General features: G+C 39.2%; 2 protein-coding genes and 1 long non-coding RNA gene across 12 annotated transcripts in view; 1 reads left to right on the forward strand and 2 right to left on the reverse strand.

The window, feature by feature from the left end:
* Positions 1-1759, reverse strand: part of ZZZ3 (zinc finger ZZ-type containing 3) — a 122757-nt gene extending 120998 nt beyond the window's left edge. For 2 of the 3 annotated variants that reach the window (XM_037024287.2, XM_073234158.1), the window contains exon 1: positions 1620-1759. The gene's annotated coding sequence lies outside the window, so the exon portion shown is untranslated. Of the gene's footprint in view, positions 1-964; positions 1093-1619 lie in introns of those variants that run through there. The other variant, XM_073234159.1, reaches the window with a different exon arrangement.
* Positions 1615-7358, forward strand: LOC108406854 (uncharacterized). The gene is made up of 3 exons (XR_005062929.2): positions 1615-1751; positions 3211-3520; positions 4186-7358. It is a non-coding gene; the product is annotated as an uncharacterized lncRNA (long non-coding RNA).
* A 598-nt stretch (positions 7359-7956) lies between these two features.
* Positions 7957-18593, reverse strand: part of USP33 (ubiquitin specific peptidase 33) — a 58482-nt gene continuing 47845 nt past the window's right edge. For 6 of the 8 annotated variants that reach the window (XM_037024355.2, XM_037024359.2, XM_037024358.2 and 3 more), the window contains 3 exons: positions 10973-11075; positions 9506-9574; positions 7957-9118 (listed from right to left, as the gene is read on the reverse strand). In XM_037024355.2, the coding sequence (XP_036880250.1) occupies positions 8961-9118; positions 9506-9574; positions 10973-11075 (330 nt within the window). In that variant the 3' untranslated portion in view covers positions 7957-8960. The remainder of the gene's footprint in view (positions 9119-9505; positions 9575-10972; positions 11076-18593) is intronic. The other 2 variants (XR_005062948.2, XR_005062947.2) reach the window with 1 other exon arrangement.

Below are 18593 nucleotides of genomic sequence, written 5' to 3' on the forward strand. Positions count from 1 at the left end.
TACATACTTCTCTCTGTTAAGTATAGATGCAAACACTTCTGTGGCTTAAGAAAAATTATGAATGGATTACCTAGTTATCTGATTCGTTTTTAATTAACTCCCCACTAGCACTACTTAATCCAAAGACTGCTCTAGAATATGAAAAAAAAAAGTGCTCTATCCGTTCATTTTTGATAAGACATTGGAAAGGTGGAGAAAATTAATTTTGTTAAGCTCATTAATGGAAAAATTGAACTCAAACTTTACGAAAGTTAATGAGGAATTTGCTTTTAATTAAAAGTATGACTTAAAACATTCCACTATTACCTTAAATCCCTGAACATCAAAGATGGAACCCTGTAACAGTAATCGAAATCTTATCGATAATTAAGAGTTAATAGTCACATTCAAAAAGATTAAAAACTACTTTTTTCTGACATCAGAAACTGTCAGAAACATCAGGGGCCCCTCCAAATACTGCCAAAAGTTATTGTAAATACAAAGTAAGCGTGATGGGGAAGTTACCGATTATTAAGTAAGTGATGCCCAGGAAAAATAAGTTAATGGAAGGCGCTGTGTTTTAAGCGTCTGAGAATGACCAGCGGAGAAGGTACTGCAGCAGAACAAGCTAAGAATGGTTAATAGGACTGAAATTATGTAGAAAATGGCAACAAGAGGAAAAACTGACAAGAACGTTTCAAAGTAAGGGGCACGGTATCCAATAAAGTCGTCCAGTCTGCACAAGCAGGCTCCGGACTTTCAGTGAGTGGGGCGGGAGCGGAATGATCTCTGAGCGGGGAAAGGAGCCCGGGCTGGGGGATGCACACGTTTCTGCAGGTGGCGGAGCGCCCGCAGGGGGGTTGGGGAGAAGAACCGTTTCGCCTCAATGGGGGCAATGTATTCCCTTCAGGACTACAGGAAGCCGACACAGCACGTCTCCAGGCACCAAGAGGCACTCGGCCCCGGCCCCTCCCTAACAACTTGCCTTGTAAAAAGAGTTGCAGGTCCCAGGCCCCCGGAACCCAAGGCTCCGCCGTCCAGGACAACTGCTCTGCCAACAAGCTCCCGCGAGAGTCGAGGACTCTCGCGATATAAGCCCAGTAGCATCTCGCGAGTTTCCTCGAACACCAACATGGCGGTACAGAGAAAAGTATTTCGGAACCTAAGTGCTTCATTAACGGACTGGAGAAGATGAGAAAGAGCAGGAAGTTTTTTCCGCCTTATATTTCTCATCCTATTCCCCCTAGTAGAGAAGAAAACAGGCAGACAACCATAAAACCGCCGATGACCACGGTTATACTACGCCGACACAGCACCACTCAGCCTCGGCCAGCCTCCCTGCCTGTCACGTGGAAGCCGATTCTCGGCGTGCCAGTCACGTGGACCGCGGCTGAACGGGCGCGCACTCGTAGCCCTCAAGAGCCTTCCCCGCCCCCTTTCGCCAGCGCATACGTGCACGCGCACCCCCGCCCCACGTGGGGGCTTCGCCGCCACCGCCTACCGCCTACCGCCTACCGCCCACCCCCTCCCAGCGTTCGCTCCAAATCCGGGTCCCTGAGCCGATGGTGCCCGGGTTCTCTCCTCTTCCATCCACCCTCCCCCGCGTCTAGCCCCCAACACGTGCCCGAGGTTCTGTTCACCTTTCACACGGGGTGAGGCGCCACGGGCAGCTCGCGAAGGCGCCGCCGCCGTGGCCGTTCACCGCCCCCGCCACGGCACTTGCTCGGGTGGCCGCTGCAGGAAGCTCAACAGCAGCGCCGCGGCGCTTCCAGGTGGGTCCCCGCCTCCCGCTCCTGCCACTTCCCGCAGCAGCAGCGGCTCCTTCCGGTCCCCTCCTTTCTCCTCGCTGGGACGGGCGGGCGGCGGTGGTTGCAGGCGCGCTCACTACACCGCCTGCTGGTAACCGCGGCCTGTGCAGCGTCTGCATGCCGGCGGCCGCGGAGGTCCGCCCTTGCGGGTCGCCCCCACCCCTGCTACTCGGCCAGGGTTGGTCTTCTGAGGGCAAGAACCGGTCCAGCCCCTGGGCTTGTCTAACTTGGCACTACCCAGGGAGAAAAGGCGTCCCTGTACCGCGCTGTTGGGAATCCCCTTCATCCTGCCCTGTGTGGCCTGAGAGATTTGTACATCCTAGCTCCATTAGCAGTGTGGTCTCAGGCTAGGAAAGTATCTGTATGTGTATATTGTATTTGCTCCTGCCTACGTCGTTTCCAACCGCACGGCCCTTCGCTCACCCCTTTGGCTTTCTGGCTGTTAACAGCACGCAGGCTCGATCCACGTAGACACTTTGCGCTTGCTGCTCCCTCTGATTAAAACACTTCCTCCACATTTATTTTAAGTCGCTGATGTGCAGTATTTCAGGCCCCTTCTCAAAGACCAACTGAGGCTTCCAGACTACTCTGTCCAAAAGCACACTTGCATCATTGCTGTTACCCTCTTTAACCTTATTTCTTCGTGACACTTGCCACTTCCAGATACATTTCCAGATACTACTCGTCAGTCCCCACCACCAAGAATGTGTGTGATATCTTTAAAGGCAGGGACTTTGTAACTTTTGTCATTATTATATCCCCAGACCTGTGTTTGGCACAAAGTAGTGTTTAGTAAATAGTAACACATGTCATGAACTATATTGAGCATGTAGGAAAATAAAACCCTACGCACATTGATGGAGACAGTTCCTTTGGATTGATAGTTACATTAAAAATCTCACCATTTATGAGCTTTGAAAAACTGAGCTAAATCTCCTTCCCTGTTTATAAGTTGAAAATTATATTCCAAAAATACAGAATTTGGTGGTAGAAGTCATTTTAACTGGAGTTTTTCTGTAATAGTCAAGTACTATGTCATTGCTTTTGTTTTCCTTGTCTTTGGAACTTGTGACAAGTGACAAGTGGCTATATGTGCCTCTTTTTTTCTAATAGAAGTTATTAAGTGATTGAAATGGCTTATTATATTTGTTTTAGTTGAGAAAGTTCAAAGTAACATCTGCTATAAGACAAAGGGTGCCCCCCCCACACACACACACACACGCGCGAGCAAGCTTCTATTGCACCTAATTGGTTCCAGGCCCTATACTAGAAACTATAGGCACAAAACTAAATGAGATTTCCCTACCTTGCTCTATATGCTTATACAGCCAAGTTCTATTTATAATAACCATAACAACCATGTTTTTTCAGTCCTATGTGTCAGGAATTAATGCTGTGTACTTTTTATATCTTCCTATTTTAGGCTTCCAACAATCCTTCATACTATTAGTGGTGGGCACTGAAATGCACTTCTCAGATCCCCTTCAGGGATGAATGACTTATTACACACGCAGCTGGGAGGGTTGCCCACGGACAGCCATCAGCTGTCAACCCCATTCTGACACTACCCAGTGTCACACCCCTTCCCAAGGAGGCCACACCCAATGACTGATGGATTCAGAGCCATTAACAGTATCCATCACAGGAATGTTGGAATGCCCAGCCCTTTCACCTCAACTCAGGATAATTCTGATGGATCATTCCCATCTCCAGAACAACCTGTATCAGCCAAGGTATCCCATTAAGACTGTGTTGCAGCTCAACTTCTCCCTCTGCTCAGTTCTTCCCTTCCCTCTCACAAATGATGATCCCAAGAGCATTACCTAATAAATCTGCACAGTAATCATGTAAAAGTTTGCTTTCTGGGAAACCCAACCTGTGAAACTATTTTTCTGATGACAAAATAGGCTTAAACATGTTAGGTAATTTGTCCACGTTTGAACAGAAAAAGCTTCTATATAGAGATATAAAGTAACAGGAGGGCTTAGGAAAGGCTTTTCTACAAGGGTTGGTATTGGAGTTAAACATGACTTTGCAAAGTAAAGAAAAAAGATGATTCTCAGCTGAGAAAACTGCACAGATGAGACTGTGTGGGAAGTAAGAGGGGAAGGACGAGTAGCTCCGAGTGGCTGGACTCTGGGGTCTTTGAAGCAAGCACTAAAAAGACAAGGTGAAGTTCACTGATGGTAAAGAAGGTAGCCAAGGAGGAAAAACCTAGGCTTATGGGTAGATCTTAGCCAAGCAGAAAGGACTAAGAACCCCTCAGATCCTCAACTATCTAAGAGAGAAAGGGGAGCTTCCTTGCTTTTGGGAAAAGGAACCACTGCCCACCTCGCTGGTGAAGACCACTCCCTAATTATGATCTATCCCTCTTATGGTCCTTGTTATTTTCTTTTAGGATCACAGAATACTGAAGATGGAATAAACTTCAAGGTCATCTAATTCAGTGGTTTGTACAATATTTCCCAAAGCACTGGCATTCCTTTTACAAACACAATCTTACATCAGAATCCAATACTTAACCCAAATAAAAGATGACCTGGGAATTCACAAACACTGACATCTCCCTCAGTCTCTTACCATGGCATGTATGACACTGCCTCAAAACATGTTTAGAAAACAATTGATGTAGTTTTTTTATTCATTCTTTCAATTAACATGCCAGGATCTATACACAGTGCTGCAGATATAATAGTGAACAAAGCAAGCATAGACTCAACTCTTAACCAAGGCTGCAGTTTCAGGAGGGAGGCTGATATTCAAGTAATAAGCATACAAATACTGCACACATAAATTCAAAGTAAGTACCATGAACTGAATAAGTTAATATGCCCAAAAGTATACATGCTAAAGTTTTTAGATAGAAGGATAAAGGAGGTATTCCTGAGGAAGTAACATTTAGGCTGAGTAAGACCCAAACAAAGTATGAATACAGACTGAGGAATTAGTAAGGCAGAGTGTGGGAAAAACATTCCAGAGAAAGAGGAGTTGATGCAAAGCCCCCTGTGAGGATAGAACTTTTTGTTCACTTACACAACTACCACTGTTGCTGTGTCCAGAGATGAGCCTTTTTTTCTGCATACATTATAAATCTGATATGAAATAATGTACACTAATTTCTTTCATTAGATCATATGTTCCATGTCATCAAATATTCACATAAACCCCGAAAGATGGTTATATAATTTAACCATTTTTCTATTCGGGGACATGGAGGCTGTTTCACATTCATGCTATAAGTGACTGGTTTGATGAATGCTGTTGTGTCCAAGTATGTGTTCAGATATTTTGGGGGCTGAATCTCCAGGATTTGGGTAGCTGATAAACATTTGTTGGTAAGTTAAAAGAGAATCTAGAGTTCTGGCTTGGGTGACGGGGGAGATGGAGGTATGTCACCCATCACTATAGGAGATACTGAAGTAGGAGCAGGCTTACAGTGGGGGAAGGATGTATTCAGTTACAGTATGCTGAATTTGAAGTAACTAACTCATACAAATAAAGCTGCCCGGAGTCAGCTGACTATATGTCTGGGATGCAGGCTCCAGGTCAGAACTGAAAGTACAGATTTGTGAGTATTCGAGATACAAGTACTAACTGGAATCCTGGGCTTAGATTATCCAGGGAGAGGAAAAAGAGAGAGAAGAGCTGAAAATGAAGAACAAAATCCTGAGAAAGGGACATTGGAGGCAAGGGGAAAAAGTGACAACTATAGAGGAGACACAAGAGGCTAGAACACTAAAAATAATAATAAAATAACTGGGCTAGAGACACCACCAAAAACCAGGGAGGAAATTTGAAAAAGCCATAAACAATTTTTTAGACAAATTTGCCAGATACCATATTTTGTGCCACACACTTATGATGTTAGGCATTGGGAACAAACAAGACAAATCCTTTTGGTGCTTACTGTCAGGTGGGGAAGACACTGTTGTACACCACCACAAATGCCCATGTATTTGGTGTATTTTTAAAAATTACACCTTATTTCTGTCTTCTTTAGACATTTAGGTGGCTTACAAAAAAATTAGTACAATAGAGTGGAATAGAGTTAAAATGGAAAACTTCAGGCAACAGGAAAATAGAAGCAAGAAAAATAATGCACAAAAATACATTTCTAAGGTCCTGAACTCATTTACGCTAAAATTGGGGAGATACTGTGTGTTCAGTATGCAGTTTATACCTTTTAAAGCATTTAGTTTCACAATCCAAGGATGTAGATACTCATTTTTCAAGTGAGCAAACTGATGTCAGAGAACTTGCCACAGTCACAAAGCTAGTAAGTGGCACAGCCAGTATTCAAATATAATTGATTTAACTATAAATTGATAGCATTAATGGCCTTAATTGTTCATATGTCTCTGTAGCTATACCTTTTGCCACATGACTTTGCAGTTCCTCTCATTAAAAATATAATCCATTGTTTCTGAGTTCTGCCATGTGATTTGCTTTGGCCAATGAAACAGTAGCAGACAGGACACACACACACACACACACAAGTTTAAAAACTTGCTTCTCTGCCATGACCAAGAGAGCATGCCTGGATTAGCCTACTAAAGGACACACGAAACTGAGCCAATATGCTCCAATCATCTCAGTAGAAGTCATCCTATATCAACCCAACCTAAGACAAATGAGTGAGCCCAGCCAGCATCAGATCTGCCTGGCCAACCCACAACTGATTGCAGATACATGAGTGAACCCTTCTCAGATCAGCCACAGCCTGATTGGCTGAACTCCACAGGCTCGTAAAATAAAGGTTTTTATATACCAATGAGTTCTTGTGCTTGTTATATAGCATTATTGTAGCAAATGCTATATTGTGGCTCTGGAGTTCATGTGCCTAATAACTACTTACATTACTGTTCAAACTTGTTGAGGTTTAGGTGATTGACCTCTGGGTAGAAATATTTAGCAGAATTGCGGACTAGATTTGGGAGAGACATTAAGGGTAGTGAAATACACGGGAATTGTTTCTTAAAAAGTAGTAATTGAAAGCAAGTGAATGCATGAGCTCTCCAAATAAAAGAATATATCTGTACAAAGGTAAAATGACAGAGATTGTTATTCAACATCCAGAACAAGAGAGGTAGAGAGAAGATACAGTAGGCAGATATTCAAGGGAAAATGCAGCCCTATACAAAGTTTAAAGAGGGAAGTTTCAGGATATAGCTGTCAGAGAAATAATCATTGGATTTTTCTAATTGGAAATTTCCTTCTGAGAAAGGCACACGTTTTGGAAACAGACACATCTGGGTTTGAATTCTGACAGTAAATACGTTATGTACTTGGGCACATTAATAGGTATGTAAACATGTTTAGCCTAGTGCCTGACATTTGCTAAGAACTCAGCACTAGTACTGATTAGTAGTGGTTGTGTTATTAAAAGTTTTCAACAATGGCCCTCTTTCCCCCTAAAGAAAGTTCCTTACCTAACCTCTTCACCTTGAAATCCTTCAAAATGGTAACAAGTATATTCAAACTGATAACCTCCCTTTGAGAGCTGAGGGAGTAGCTTCAAAACTCAAGGAAATTTCTGATATAATAAACCACATATAATATTCCAAATTTTGTTATGAATATAGTAATACTATTATTAATGAATGTGACAATACTATAATCTTTTTCAAAAGAATCATTGTGAGATAATATAGGGAGTGAGAGCCCTGGTATGAAGTTACATTGACTTCCGCTGGAGTATCCCTTATCTACCACTTCTCTGCTGCATGACTTTGTGTAAGGAACTTGGCCTAAGTTACCTGGGTTGTAAAGAGGATTAAATTGAAGTTAAGCACTTTAGCAGAGTGCCTGAAACATCATAAATATTTAACAACTGGCAAGCTTTACCACAAATTTTTTTTATTAATGTAATGCTTGGTATTTAGGAAATAAATTCTGGTGATTTGCAGTTAGATCAGCACATTATTCAATTGTTGAAGAGGATCCCGGTATAATTATGAGGAAGAAAAACTAAAAACTAGATTTATTTTTTTAATTCAAATAGATCTTAATGGCTAATAAATAAGCTGATTTCATTAAGCAAAACTTAAAATACTACACCAAATGACTTATTTTGCATACCTGTGATCAAAAAATGACAGGATTTAATATTAGCAAACTTTATACCCTTCACCCTTAATACCTATCAAATAAATTCAATATCCAAGTTACACACTTTTAAATCACTTTTATTGAACTAATTTTAACAACACTGTTTTAGCTAGTGGCACCTGCCCCAACCAAAACAAAAGCCATCGTGAATGCTATTCAGCATCCTCAAAGTAATCCAGTTTGTTTTTGTACTTGGAATATAGTTAAACATTTGACATCACATAATCAAGCAAATCAGTGCATACTATATTATTCAAAAAGACTTTATGCATTTCATTAAAAAATCATTTTGCAAGTGGCTTTATCAACAATCTCACTGACACATTCCATACTTCATGCTCTCAAAAAAGTGCCCTAAAACTAACTCTAAATTTTTTAAATATTAATGAATAGTATCTAGGGTTATAGGAATTGAAGTTCAACTTTTTTACAGTATAAGAGGCAATAAGTTACTGTTATCTGCTGACACAAATTCTACTCAAACTACCTTGAAACATTCAAAAAGACATTTTGTAAATACTAATATGCTAGCTTATATGCTATAGTGCAAAAGAAGTGATACCCTAAAGTTTCCTGAGCTTTAGGAAATTAACATTTTTCTGACTACACTCAATTTAAAATAGGCTCTTTATAGTATGAAGCCATGTCAGAACTATACAAATAAATTAGATTTTTGGAGAACTGAAAAGATTGGTCAGAGTTACAGTGTTTCAGGGTAATGAAACAGTTTTCAAAGCAAAAGTATTTACAAAACTGCAAAGGATACTATGGATCTGCATGTAGTATAAAGATCAAAAGAAAACCTAGTTACCAAATGATCACAATTACTCCTCATCTTTCAAAAATATTACACTAAAAGACTTTATGGTAAGTTATCTAGCATCATATATACCAACCTGTAGTATATTACACATTTTAACACATTCTTCCATAATGCCCAGTAAGAAGGAATAAGATAAAATATTAAAAATCAAGAAAATAAACATGCTTTTAGGAATGTTTTTGCATGTGTATATGTGAGGGGAAGTGAAAATGATTTCTCATCAGAACTCTATATCCTAAAAATTACAAAGACCGAGTTTCTACTTCAATTTTTTCTTCTGCTTGTAGTACATCATTGTCAACCTGAACAACAGGAGGTCGTAAGATAACTTCAGGGCCTCCACCATATATAGACTGTAGAAAATTCCATGTTTCTTCAGAAATCTGACCAGAATCTGCTCCTAAAATTAAGTGTATATACAAAGAATACTTACAAATGTACATATTCATATTGCAAAGACTTCCATAAAGTAACCCCCAACATGAATTCTATAGGCTAATTGAGTATTTTTGGAACACAAATCTTCAGATGACCAGCCCATATTGTTATAAGATGCAAACTTTATGGTCTGTCTTAAAAAGTTAAGAGATCTTTTTTCTTAGCTCCTAAGGAGCCTTAAAACCTCTCCTCAGATAAAAATTGAACACTGGAAGCTTTTCCACTATTTGTCCTAGTTCATGTACATCATTGAGCTGTATAAAAAAGTGGCATAGATGACTAGTGATGAAAGATTCTTAACAGTGACAAATCACGAACAAGTACAGGCTTAAATATTAGTCAAACTTACCTTGCCGGAGCATCATGTTGCCACATTTAGTGACTGCAATTTTAGTGTTATCAATAGGACCTGGAGGATCTAAGTCAAAAGGGAAAACAAATGATTAAAATACATACTTTTCAAAGATATATACCAAAGAATTGCATTATTTCTGTGCCTGAAATAATTGAAGGATATAACTATAAAATCAAGTTGATTAAACAGCAGCAGACTCACAGAACCCAAGAATGGACTAACAGTTTCAGTTACCAAAGGGGAAGGGATTGGGGAGGATGGGTGGGAAGGGAAGGGTACGGGAAGAAAAAAAAGAAAGGGGGCCTTACGATTAGAATGTGTAATGTGGGGGGGCACAGGGAGGGCTGTGCAACACAGAGAAGACAAGTAGTGATTCTACAGCATCTTACTACACTGATGGACAGTGACTGTAATGGGGTTTGTGTGGGGGGCTTGATGATGGGGGAGTCTAGTAAACATAATGTTCCTCATGTAATTTGTATATTAATGATACCAAAATTAAAAAAATTAAAAAATAAAAAAAACATGATGCCAAGGATTTGCTTCATCATAATACAATAGAGGAATGAAAGATGGAAAAAAAAATCAAGTTGATTATTTTTTAGTCACATTATTACAGCCAATTCTTAACTATCTTACTGTGAGCTGCTTCCTTTTTTGGATCTTAGAACAGAGACTCTCTCACTACCATCTAAAATGTAATATGAATTATTTATTAAGTATCTGTTCTGGGATTACAGGTTAAAGTGTACTTTTAATGCTGTAAAAACAATTCCTTTGTAATTAAAATGAAATTGCACAATTCTCTATTAATTAAACAAAAGAATAAAAGCATTATAAAATGAAATGTTAAAATATATATTTTAATTTAAAAAAACGTTTTCCCCTTGAATACAAAAGTACAATACAGTGCATGTTCCTTATGAAAAACTGTTAAAAAAAAACACAAGGAAGAAAAAAATATTATAATCCCACTACATTAAGATAAACAAACTGTTTTAATATCTTTGTGGTCTTTTTTGCTTTGCGTATGTTTGTCTTTTTTTTTCAAACAAAAGTTTCAAACCATGCATACATTTCACAACCTTTTTCATATACTAAGAATATCTTTTCTTTATTAAATACTGTCACACAAATTATTTTTAAAGTCCACACAGCATACCATTTTAACAGATAAACCACAGCTTAATCTTATTGCTGGGTGGATTTGTTTTTTTAACTTTTCAGTATTAATATTACACACTAATTTTGTTCAGTTCCTTCATTCTTGTTATGAATATGCTATAATTCATGAGACAGGTTTTAAAAAATTAACAACCATGATATATACTAGAATGTTAAGACCCCTGAGGGCAGGGATCTTTTTCTTCACTGCTGTAATCTCAAGTGCATACAAATATTCAAAAAATATTTGTGGAACAAAAAAATATGCAAAGAATTTACTTTCAGTTGACCACTTACCTCCATCTTTACCCTTCACAAAACTTTCCCATTCTCTAAACCACTGCATACTGATGCAATAAAAAGTGGCTGGAGACTCCTCCTCTTGGAATGCTCTGTTGAGCTACAAGGGGGAAAAAATACGTCACCTACTACCTCCAACTTGCTTTGCAGCAGAACAATACAACCATTCTACTTCAGCATCTAGTAAGGCCAATTCCTCACACACAAAGAATATGACATACACTAAGTTATCTTAGTATTAGCATACATGGAAACACCAATTTCATAAACAATTCTAGGTTATGTCTCAAAATTTGGCAAATACACACAAAACAGACATGAAAGACTGGATAACTGAAAATGGTCAAAGCTAAGTCTTTAAAACAAAATGCACATATTTATTAAAAATCAGATGTGTACATCTTCAACATACCATATCCACTGTCTACATGTTCTGTTCACTTATGATATTGGTGAACATGCTACTATTACAAACCCGATACGCCAACAAATAATCTTGTACATGTCATTCCACAAACTATGTTAAACATGTGTTAGGATAAATTCTCAAAAGTGGGACAGTCCCTCAAGATGTTCCACTCTTTCCTTTAGTCCAAAGGGCTAAGGTGTGAGAATGGTGACTCAAAGTAGGCAAAGTCTACTAAAATGGCAATCTTCGGAAGAGTGACCTAATGGTCACTGGAGTCAGTGCAACCTTGGTTCCTGAAATTATGGAGGTCTGGTTATTCCGTTTTTTTCAGTAAATTCCTTTTTCACTTAAGTTAACCAGTCTGGCTTCTACTGGCTTCAACTAAAATAATCCAATTAATAGAAAAACTGATATAGAAAGACAGGCAGAAGCAATAGAGCCTGCAGAACATGAAGGGTATTTGAAATTTATCTAATTGTAATAGTGTGCAGACAGTGAGACTCCTGAAAGTAATTCATAACAGGTAACTAAATGCCCATGGTACAATACACTACCTGTAGACAAAGACAACTAAGTTCAGATAATGTCTCTCCTATAATCAAATATATTCAAAACCCTGTTATTGTCCCCAAAATCCTTCCAATTGCCCAGAAGTACCTCCACGATTTGACTTCCATTTTCTAACACTTTCTTCCTCATTTTTCACTTGTGATCACACATCTTTGTTATTCCCAAAACCAAGCAAATATTATTCCTGCCTCTCAACTCTTTTGCATGACTTTCCCTTCTTTTTGTAGATATCTGAATATATCCCTCATCTCCTTCAAGTCTTTGCTAAAATGTCACCTTCTCAAGGCCTACCTTGACCACCCTATTTAAAACTGCATGTAACTTCTCCACTCATCACCATACTCTTCATCCCTCTTGTCCTGTTAATTTTCCATAGAACTCATAATCATTTATATATAATATATTGTTAACTGTTAAGTGTAAGTTATTTAAGGGCATGGATCTTTCAGAGACACAAGGTAGTTGTTTCCATAGAACAATAAAAGGCAATAAAAATGCTGTGACTATTTGATGGTTAACAAAGAAAATCAAAGCATGTTTGTCTTAACATACAGAATAAAGTTAGGACTTTTTGTGATATACAACTTTCCCCAGGGAACTCAGATTTCTGAAATACAATGTTAGACTGATTCTGCCAGATAAATCCATTTAATTTATAGCATTACCAGGTTTGGACATTTTTCAGACTCTAACTTTGGCAACAGAACATCTAGATGGGGGCATTTAAAAAATTTTCAATTTAGGTAAGTATAAATCACCCCATTAATTTCAAGTCATCTGTATTTCTCTAGTTCTGAGAAATTTTTCTAAACCATTGCTCTAAGAATCATTCCTCCTCTCTATTCTCTTCTAAAATACCTATTAGAAAAACATCAGATTCTGCATCTATCCAACATGTTGAAATTAGTCTGTTTTCCATCTGTTAATCATTGTGTTTCATCTTAGGAGAAACCTCACCAGATCTTTCAATACACTGATTTACTCTCCAGCAGTTTATATCCTGCCATTTAATCAACCATCTACTGTGTTGTGTGTGGTTTTTTTTTTTTTAGTATATAGTATATTTATACATCTCCCTGGGGATCAGTCATATTTATTTTAAGACATAATTTAGGAAATTACAATTCTCTCTGGGTATTAAAAGCTGTCTAAGATAATGCCTTCTTTAACTGACCCAAGCGTCCACATTCACCACTCTATCCAAGCAGACACTTGAATGCTTGCTGCCTTACGCAACACAGGGCACAGGATGCTGGGGTCATTACTGGGTATTTGCCACTTCCCAGCTTGAAGCCTGTGCAGTCACTTCCTGTGGCTTTTGTTTGCTTCTTCAACCTGATCCCATCTGCTTTTTCAATTTTTTCAGAAACTCCACTTAATTTCCAGTCTACCAGGGGTACCTATTTTTATACTCCAATTTTTTTAATGCTAACACATTGCCTTGTTTTAAAAAAGTGGGATAAGTAGGGGTGAGAGTCGTTTTCAGTAAGTTTATAGTTGTGTAACCATCACCACAATCCACTTCAGAGTATGATGTACTACATACTCCGAACTGAAAACCCATATATGGTGGTGTTTTTCCCAAAACCAGAATATATCTATTACTATTTAATGACATATTCACAAAAGCTTTGATTCTCATCTCCCCAACTTTGGCCTCTGAATTGAGACTTTAGATCCCAAAGAGAAACGACAATTGTTTTACTAGACTGGAAATTGAGACACCGCCACCCCCCGGCCATTTTTGGTTCCTCTTGTCACTGAACCATGACACAAAGAGGAGGTTACAGGATTGGCTCTACAAATGATGAAATAAAATGACTGCTACACAATAGGAGCAAGGAAGAGTATGTCTGAAAACCAGATTATACCCACTGTATTAATTTTGGAGGGCTGCTGTTTGTAACAAATTACAGTGAACTTGGTGGCTGAAGCAGATGATCCATTCGCTCAAAATTATGAAGGTGGGGGTTGTTGGCAGAGTAGGAAGGCAAGGCAGAAACCTCCTCCCACACACAAACCAAGGCAACAACTACAGTCAACACAATTACCCCTGAAGACTACCTAACGACTACGGAACAGACCATCTGCACCTGGTGAAGAAGAGACCACACAGAGAGGGTAAAGGGGCAGAGCCTAGATGGATCAAGACCCAAGCTCTCCCCCCATCCCAACCCAAAACTGGGAGGGAAAAGAACCAAGCAGAGAGGGGCTAAGTGCTCAGGAACTCTGCACACCTGGCCCTGAAGATCTGCTCTGGGAACATGAGTATGCACGACATCAGGCGTTGGTGATTAATGGGGCTGGACACCAGGGAGAGTTGAAGCAGTCTGGGAAGCTGAGACTCCTGCCATTTCTGGAGGAAAGTCATGCTCTGTCCATCCCACTAAGACCGAACACAGAGGTGGCAGTTTGAAAGATTCACCAGCAGCGGTAAGGGTGCCAGAGGGATGAAGGTTGGATGGAATGCCATCTGGAGAAAGGGCAGGTGGACACTTTCCCAGCCCTCCCTAAGCCCAAGTAGTTGGGTCCTCATGGGAGCCTCCAACCCTTTCCTGGCAGTACAGCCCCGCAGCATTTCCCAACATACCTACCCACTTGCCCACTCAACCCAGTAGGCCCAGCAGCAGTCAGACTTTGTTGACTGACAGGCAGAGGCTTTCCCAGGTCTTTTGGCCCTCTCTCAGCCCAACTGGGGAGGAACCTATGGAAGTCAGTTCCCAGTACTCTTTCTTCCTCACTGGCACCCAAGCCCTGCCCAAAATCCCCTGCACACCCACCCCACCCAGCAGTCATCCCAGCAGCACTGCCACTGCTACAGAGGCAACCCCACCCACAACCCAGCACAAGTGCTGTGGCTCAGCTCACAAAGGGCCGGCTGAGGCAAGCTGCCACCCCTCTGAGATCAGACACTGCTGGAAGACAGGCAGAAAAGCAGCCCCACCTACAACAATCCCAGCAAAAACACCAACTGCATAGTTCACAAAGGACCTCTGTTGATGACGATCAGCCACTGCTGGAAGACAGGCAGAAAGAGGACAATGCCGACAGTCCACCCACAGCAACCGGGGCTCCACCCCAAAGAAGAACCAGGCACTGCTGAAGAGTCTTGAGCTTCTGGGCACCACAGGATACCTTCTTCATAAAGCCATTACTTTTTAGACTAAGAAGCATAGCAGATCCATCTAATACAAAGGAAGAAACACAGAAACCCTAACAAAATGAGACAGCAGAGGAATATGTCCCAAAGAAAACTACAGGACAAGACACCAGAAACAGGGCTAAATGAAATGGAGGCCACCAATCTTCTTGATTAAGATTTAAAAGCAAAAGTCATAAACATGTGCACTGGTTAGTAGAAAAGTATTGAAGATCTCAGGACTTCAACAAAGAGATACAAGAGCTGAAAAAAGAGTGACTCAGAGCTGAAGAACAGAGTAACTGAAATGAAATATATAAGAGGGAATTAACAGATTTCTGTAAGCAGAGGAGATCAATAAGATAGAAATTAGAGAACAGGAATAAAACAAAGCTGAGGAACAGAGAAAAAAGAATCTCTAGGAATGAAAGAATGACAAGAGAGCTGTGTGACCAATCCAAATGGAAAAATATTTGTATAACAGGGGTACGAGAAGAAGAGAGAGGCAAAGGGACAGAGAGTCTATTTAAGGAAGTAATTCTGGAAAACTTCCGAAATCCTGGGAAAAACACACACTCAGGTCATGGAAGCTTAGACAGCCACTAACAAAAGGAACCCCAGAAAGACAACACCGAGGATTAAAATGACAAGGATTAAGGATAAGGAGACAGTATTGAAAGCAGTCAGAGAAAGTAAAAAGATTACTTATAAGGGAAACCCCAGCAGACTATCAGCAGACTTCTCAGCAGAAACTTTAAAGGCCAGAAGGGCATGTCATGAAATATTTAATTTATTGAAACAAAAGGATCTCCAGCAAAGAATCCTCTAACCAGCAAGGTTATCATTCAGATTTGAAGAAGAGATGAAAAGTTTCCCAATTAAACAAAGGCTGAAGGAATTTATAACCGCTAAACTGGCATTGCAGGATATGCTGAAGGGAATTCTGCAGATGAAAATGTTCCTAAACCTAAATATTTTTCACCAGTGAAAATGAACCCACAGTAAGGTGGTAGCCCAATTACTTACCAAGCAAGTATGAAGTTAATAACAAAACATAAGAGCAAAACCAACTAGACACAAAATCAATCAAGGGATAAACAAAACAATTCAGATTATGACATCTAACATAAAAAGTGAAAGAGGAAGAAAAAAAGACAAATACTTTAAAATTGTGTTTCAAATAGAGCAACCATCAACTTAATACATACTGCTGTATACTAAGGCAACTATCTATGGACCTCATGGTACCACAAACCTAAAGCATACAATAGACAAAAAAAATTAAAAAGATATCCAATCACAACACTAAAGAAAACCATCAAATAACAAGAGAAGTATATGAGAGGAAGAAAGGAACAGAGAGGAGCTACAAAAGCAACCAGAAAACCATTAATAGGATGGCAACAAGTACATACCTATCAGTTACCTTAATTGTAAAATACACTGATTGCACCATTCAAAAGACACAAAGTAACAGAATGGTTAAAGGAACAAGAGACTCATCTATATGCTGCCTACAAGAGACCTAAAGACATATACAGATTCAAACTGAAGAGATGGAAAAGATATTTCACGGAAATAGTAGATCAGATGGACTTAACACATATGTACAGAATATTCCACCCAAAAGCAGCAGGATACACATTTATCTCAAATGTACATGAAACATTTTCCAAAACATTTCACATATTAAGACACAAAAAAAGCCTCTATAAATTCAAAACGATGGAAACTGCATTAAGCAACTTCTAAGACCACAGTGGTCTGAAATGAGAAATAAATTACACAAAGGAAACAAAAGAGCCAACACATGGAGGCTAAACAAAATGACATGCGATCAATGAACAAACCAAAGAAGAAATCAAGCAATACATGGAGACATATGAACACAAAACCATAACACTACAAAATTTCTGGGACACCATAAACGTGGTTCAAAAAGGAAAGTATACAAAACAGGCCTACCTCAGGAAACAAGAACAATCCCAAAATAGCAGTCTAAACTCACAACTAAAGAAATCAGAAGAACAAATGAAACCCAAAGTTAGCAGAATGAGGCACATGATAAAGAACAGAGCAGAAATAAATAAGAATAAAACAATAGAAAAAAAATGAAACTTATTCTTTGATAAGATAAAACAAAAAAGACACATCCCCACCAAAAATTAGCAGGAAAAAAAGAGGACATAAACACAATCAGAAAACAAAAAAGAAGTTACAACTGGGACCACAGAAATACAAAGAATTATAATGGAACTCTTTGAAAATTGTATGCAAATAAATACATAGCAATTCAACACTGCAAAATCTGTGGGATGCAGCCAAGGCCATGCTAAGAGGGAAGTACACTGCAATGCAGGCTTACCTCAGGAAAGAAGAACAATCCCATATAAGCAGCCTAAACTCACAATTAATGAAACCGAAAAAGAAGAACAAATGAGGCCCAAAGTCAGTAGAAGGAGGCACATAATAAGATTAGAGCAGAAATAAATAAAATCAAGAAGAATAAAACAATAGAAAGAATCAAACAAAAGATCTGGTTTTTCGAGAAAATAAAATAGATAAACCCCCAAACTTATCAAGAAAAAAAGAGAATCTACACACATTAACAGAATCAGAAATGAGAAACGAAAAGTCACTACGGACACCACAGAAATACAAAGAATTATTAGAGAATACTATGAAAAATTATATGCTAATAACGGACTGGATAACCTAGAAGAAATGGACAACTTTCTAGAAAAATACAACCTTCCAAGGCTGACCAAGAAAGAAACAGAAAATCTGAACAGACCAACTAACAGAAACGAAATTGAACTGGTAATCAAAAAACTACCTAAGAACAAACCACCTGCACTAGATGGCTTCACCGCTGAATTTTATCAAACATTTACTGAAGACCTAATACCCTTTCTCCTTAAAGTTTTCCAAAAAATAGAGGAGGAGGTAATACTTCCAAACTCATTCTATGAAGCCAGCATCACTCTAATACCAAAACCAGACAAAGACACCACAAAAAAAGAAAATTACAGGCCAATGTCCCTGATGAACATAGATGCAAAAATACTCAACAAAACATTAGCAAACCAAATTCAAGAATACATCAAAAAGATCATCCATCATGATCAAGTAGGATTTATTCCAGGGATGCAAGGATGGTACATTTGAAAATCCATCAATATCATTCACCACATCAACAAAAAGGACAAAAACCACATGATCATCTCCATAGTTGCTGAAAAAGCATTTGACAAAATTCAACATCCATTCATGATAAAATCTCTCAATAAAATGGGTATAGAGGGCAAGTTCCTCAACATAAAAAAGGCCATATATGACAAACCCACAGCAAACATTATACTGAACAGTGAGAAGCTGAAAGCTTTCCCCTAAGATCGGGAACAAGACAAGGATGCCCACCCTCCCCACTTCTATTCAACATAGTACTGGAGATCCTAGCCACAGCAATCAGACAATGCAAAGAAATAAAAGGCATCCAG

The sequence above is a fragment of the Manis javanica genome, chromosome 4 (genome assembly GCF_040802235.1).
Source record: "Manis javanica isolate MJ-LG chromosome 4, MJ_LKY, whole genome shotgun sequence".
Lineage (NCBI taxonomy): Eukaryota > Metazoa > Chordata > Mammalia > Pholidota > Manidae > Manis > Manis javanica.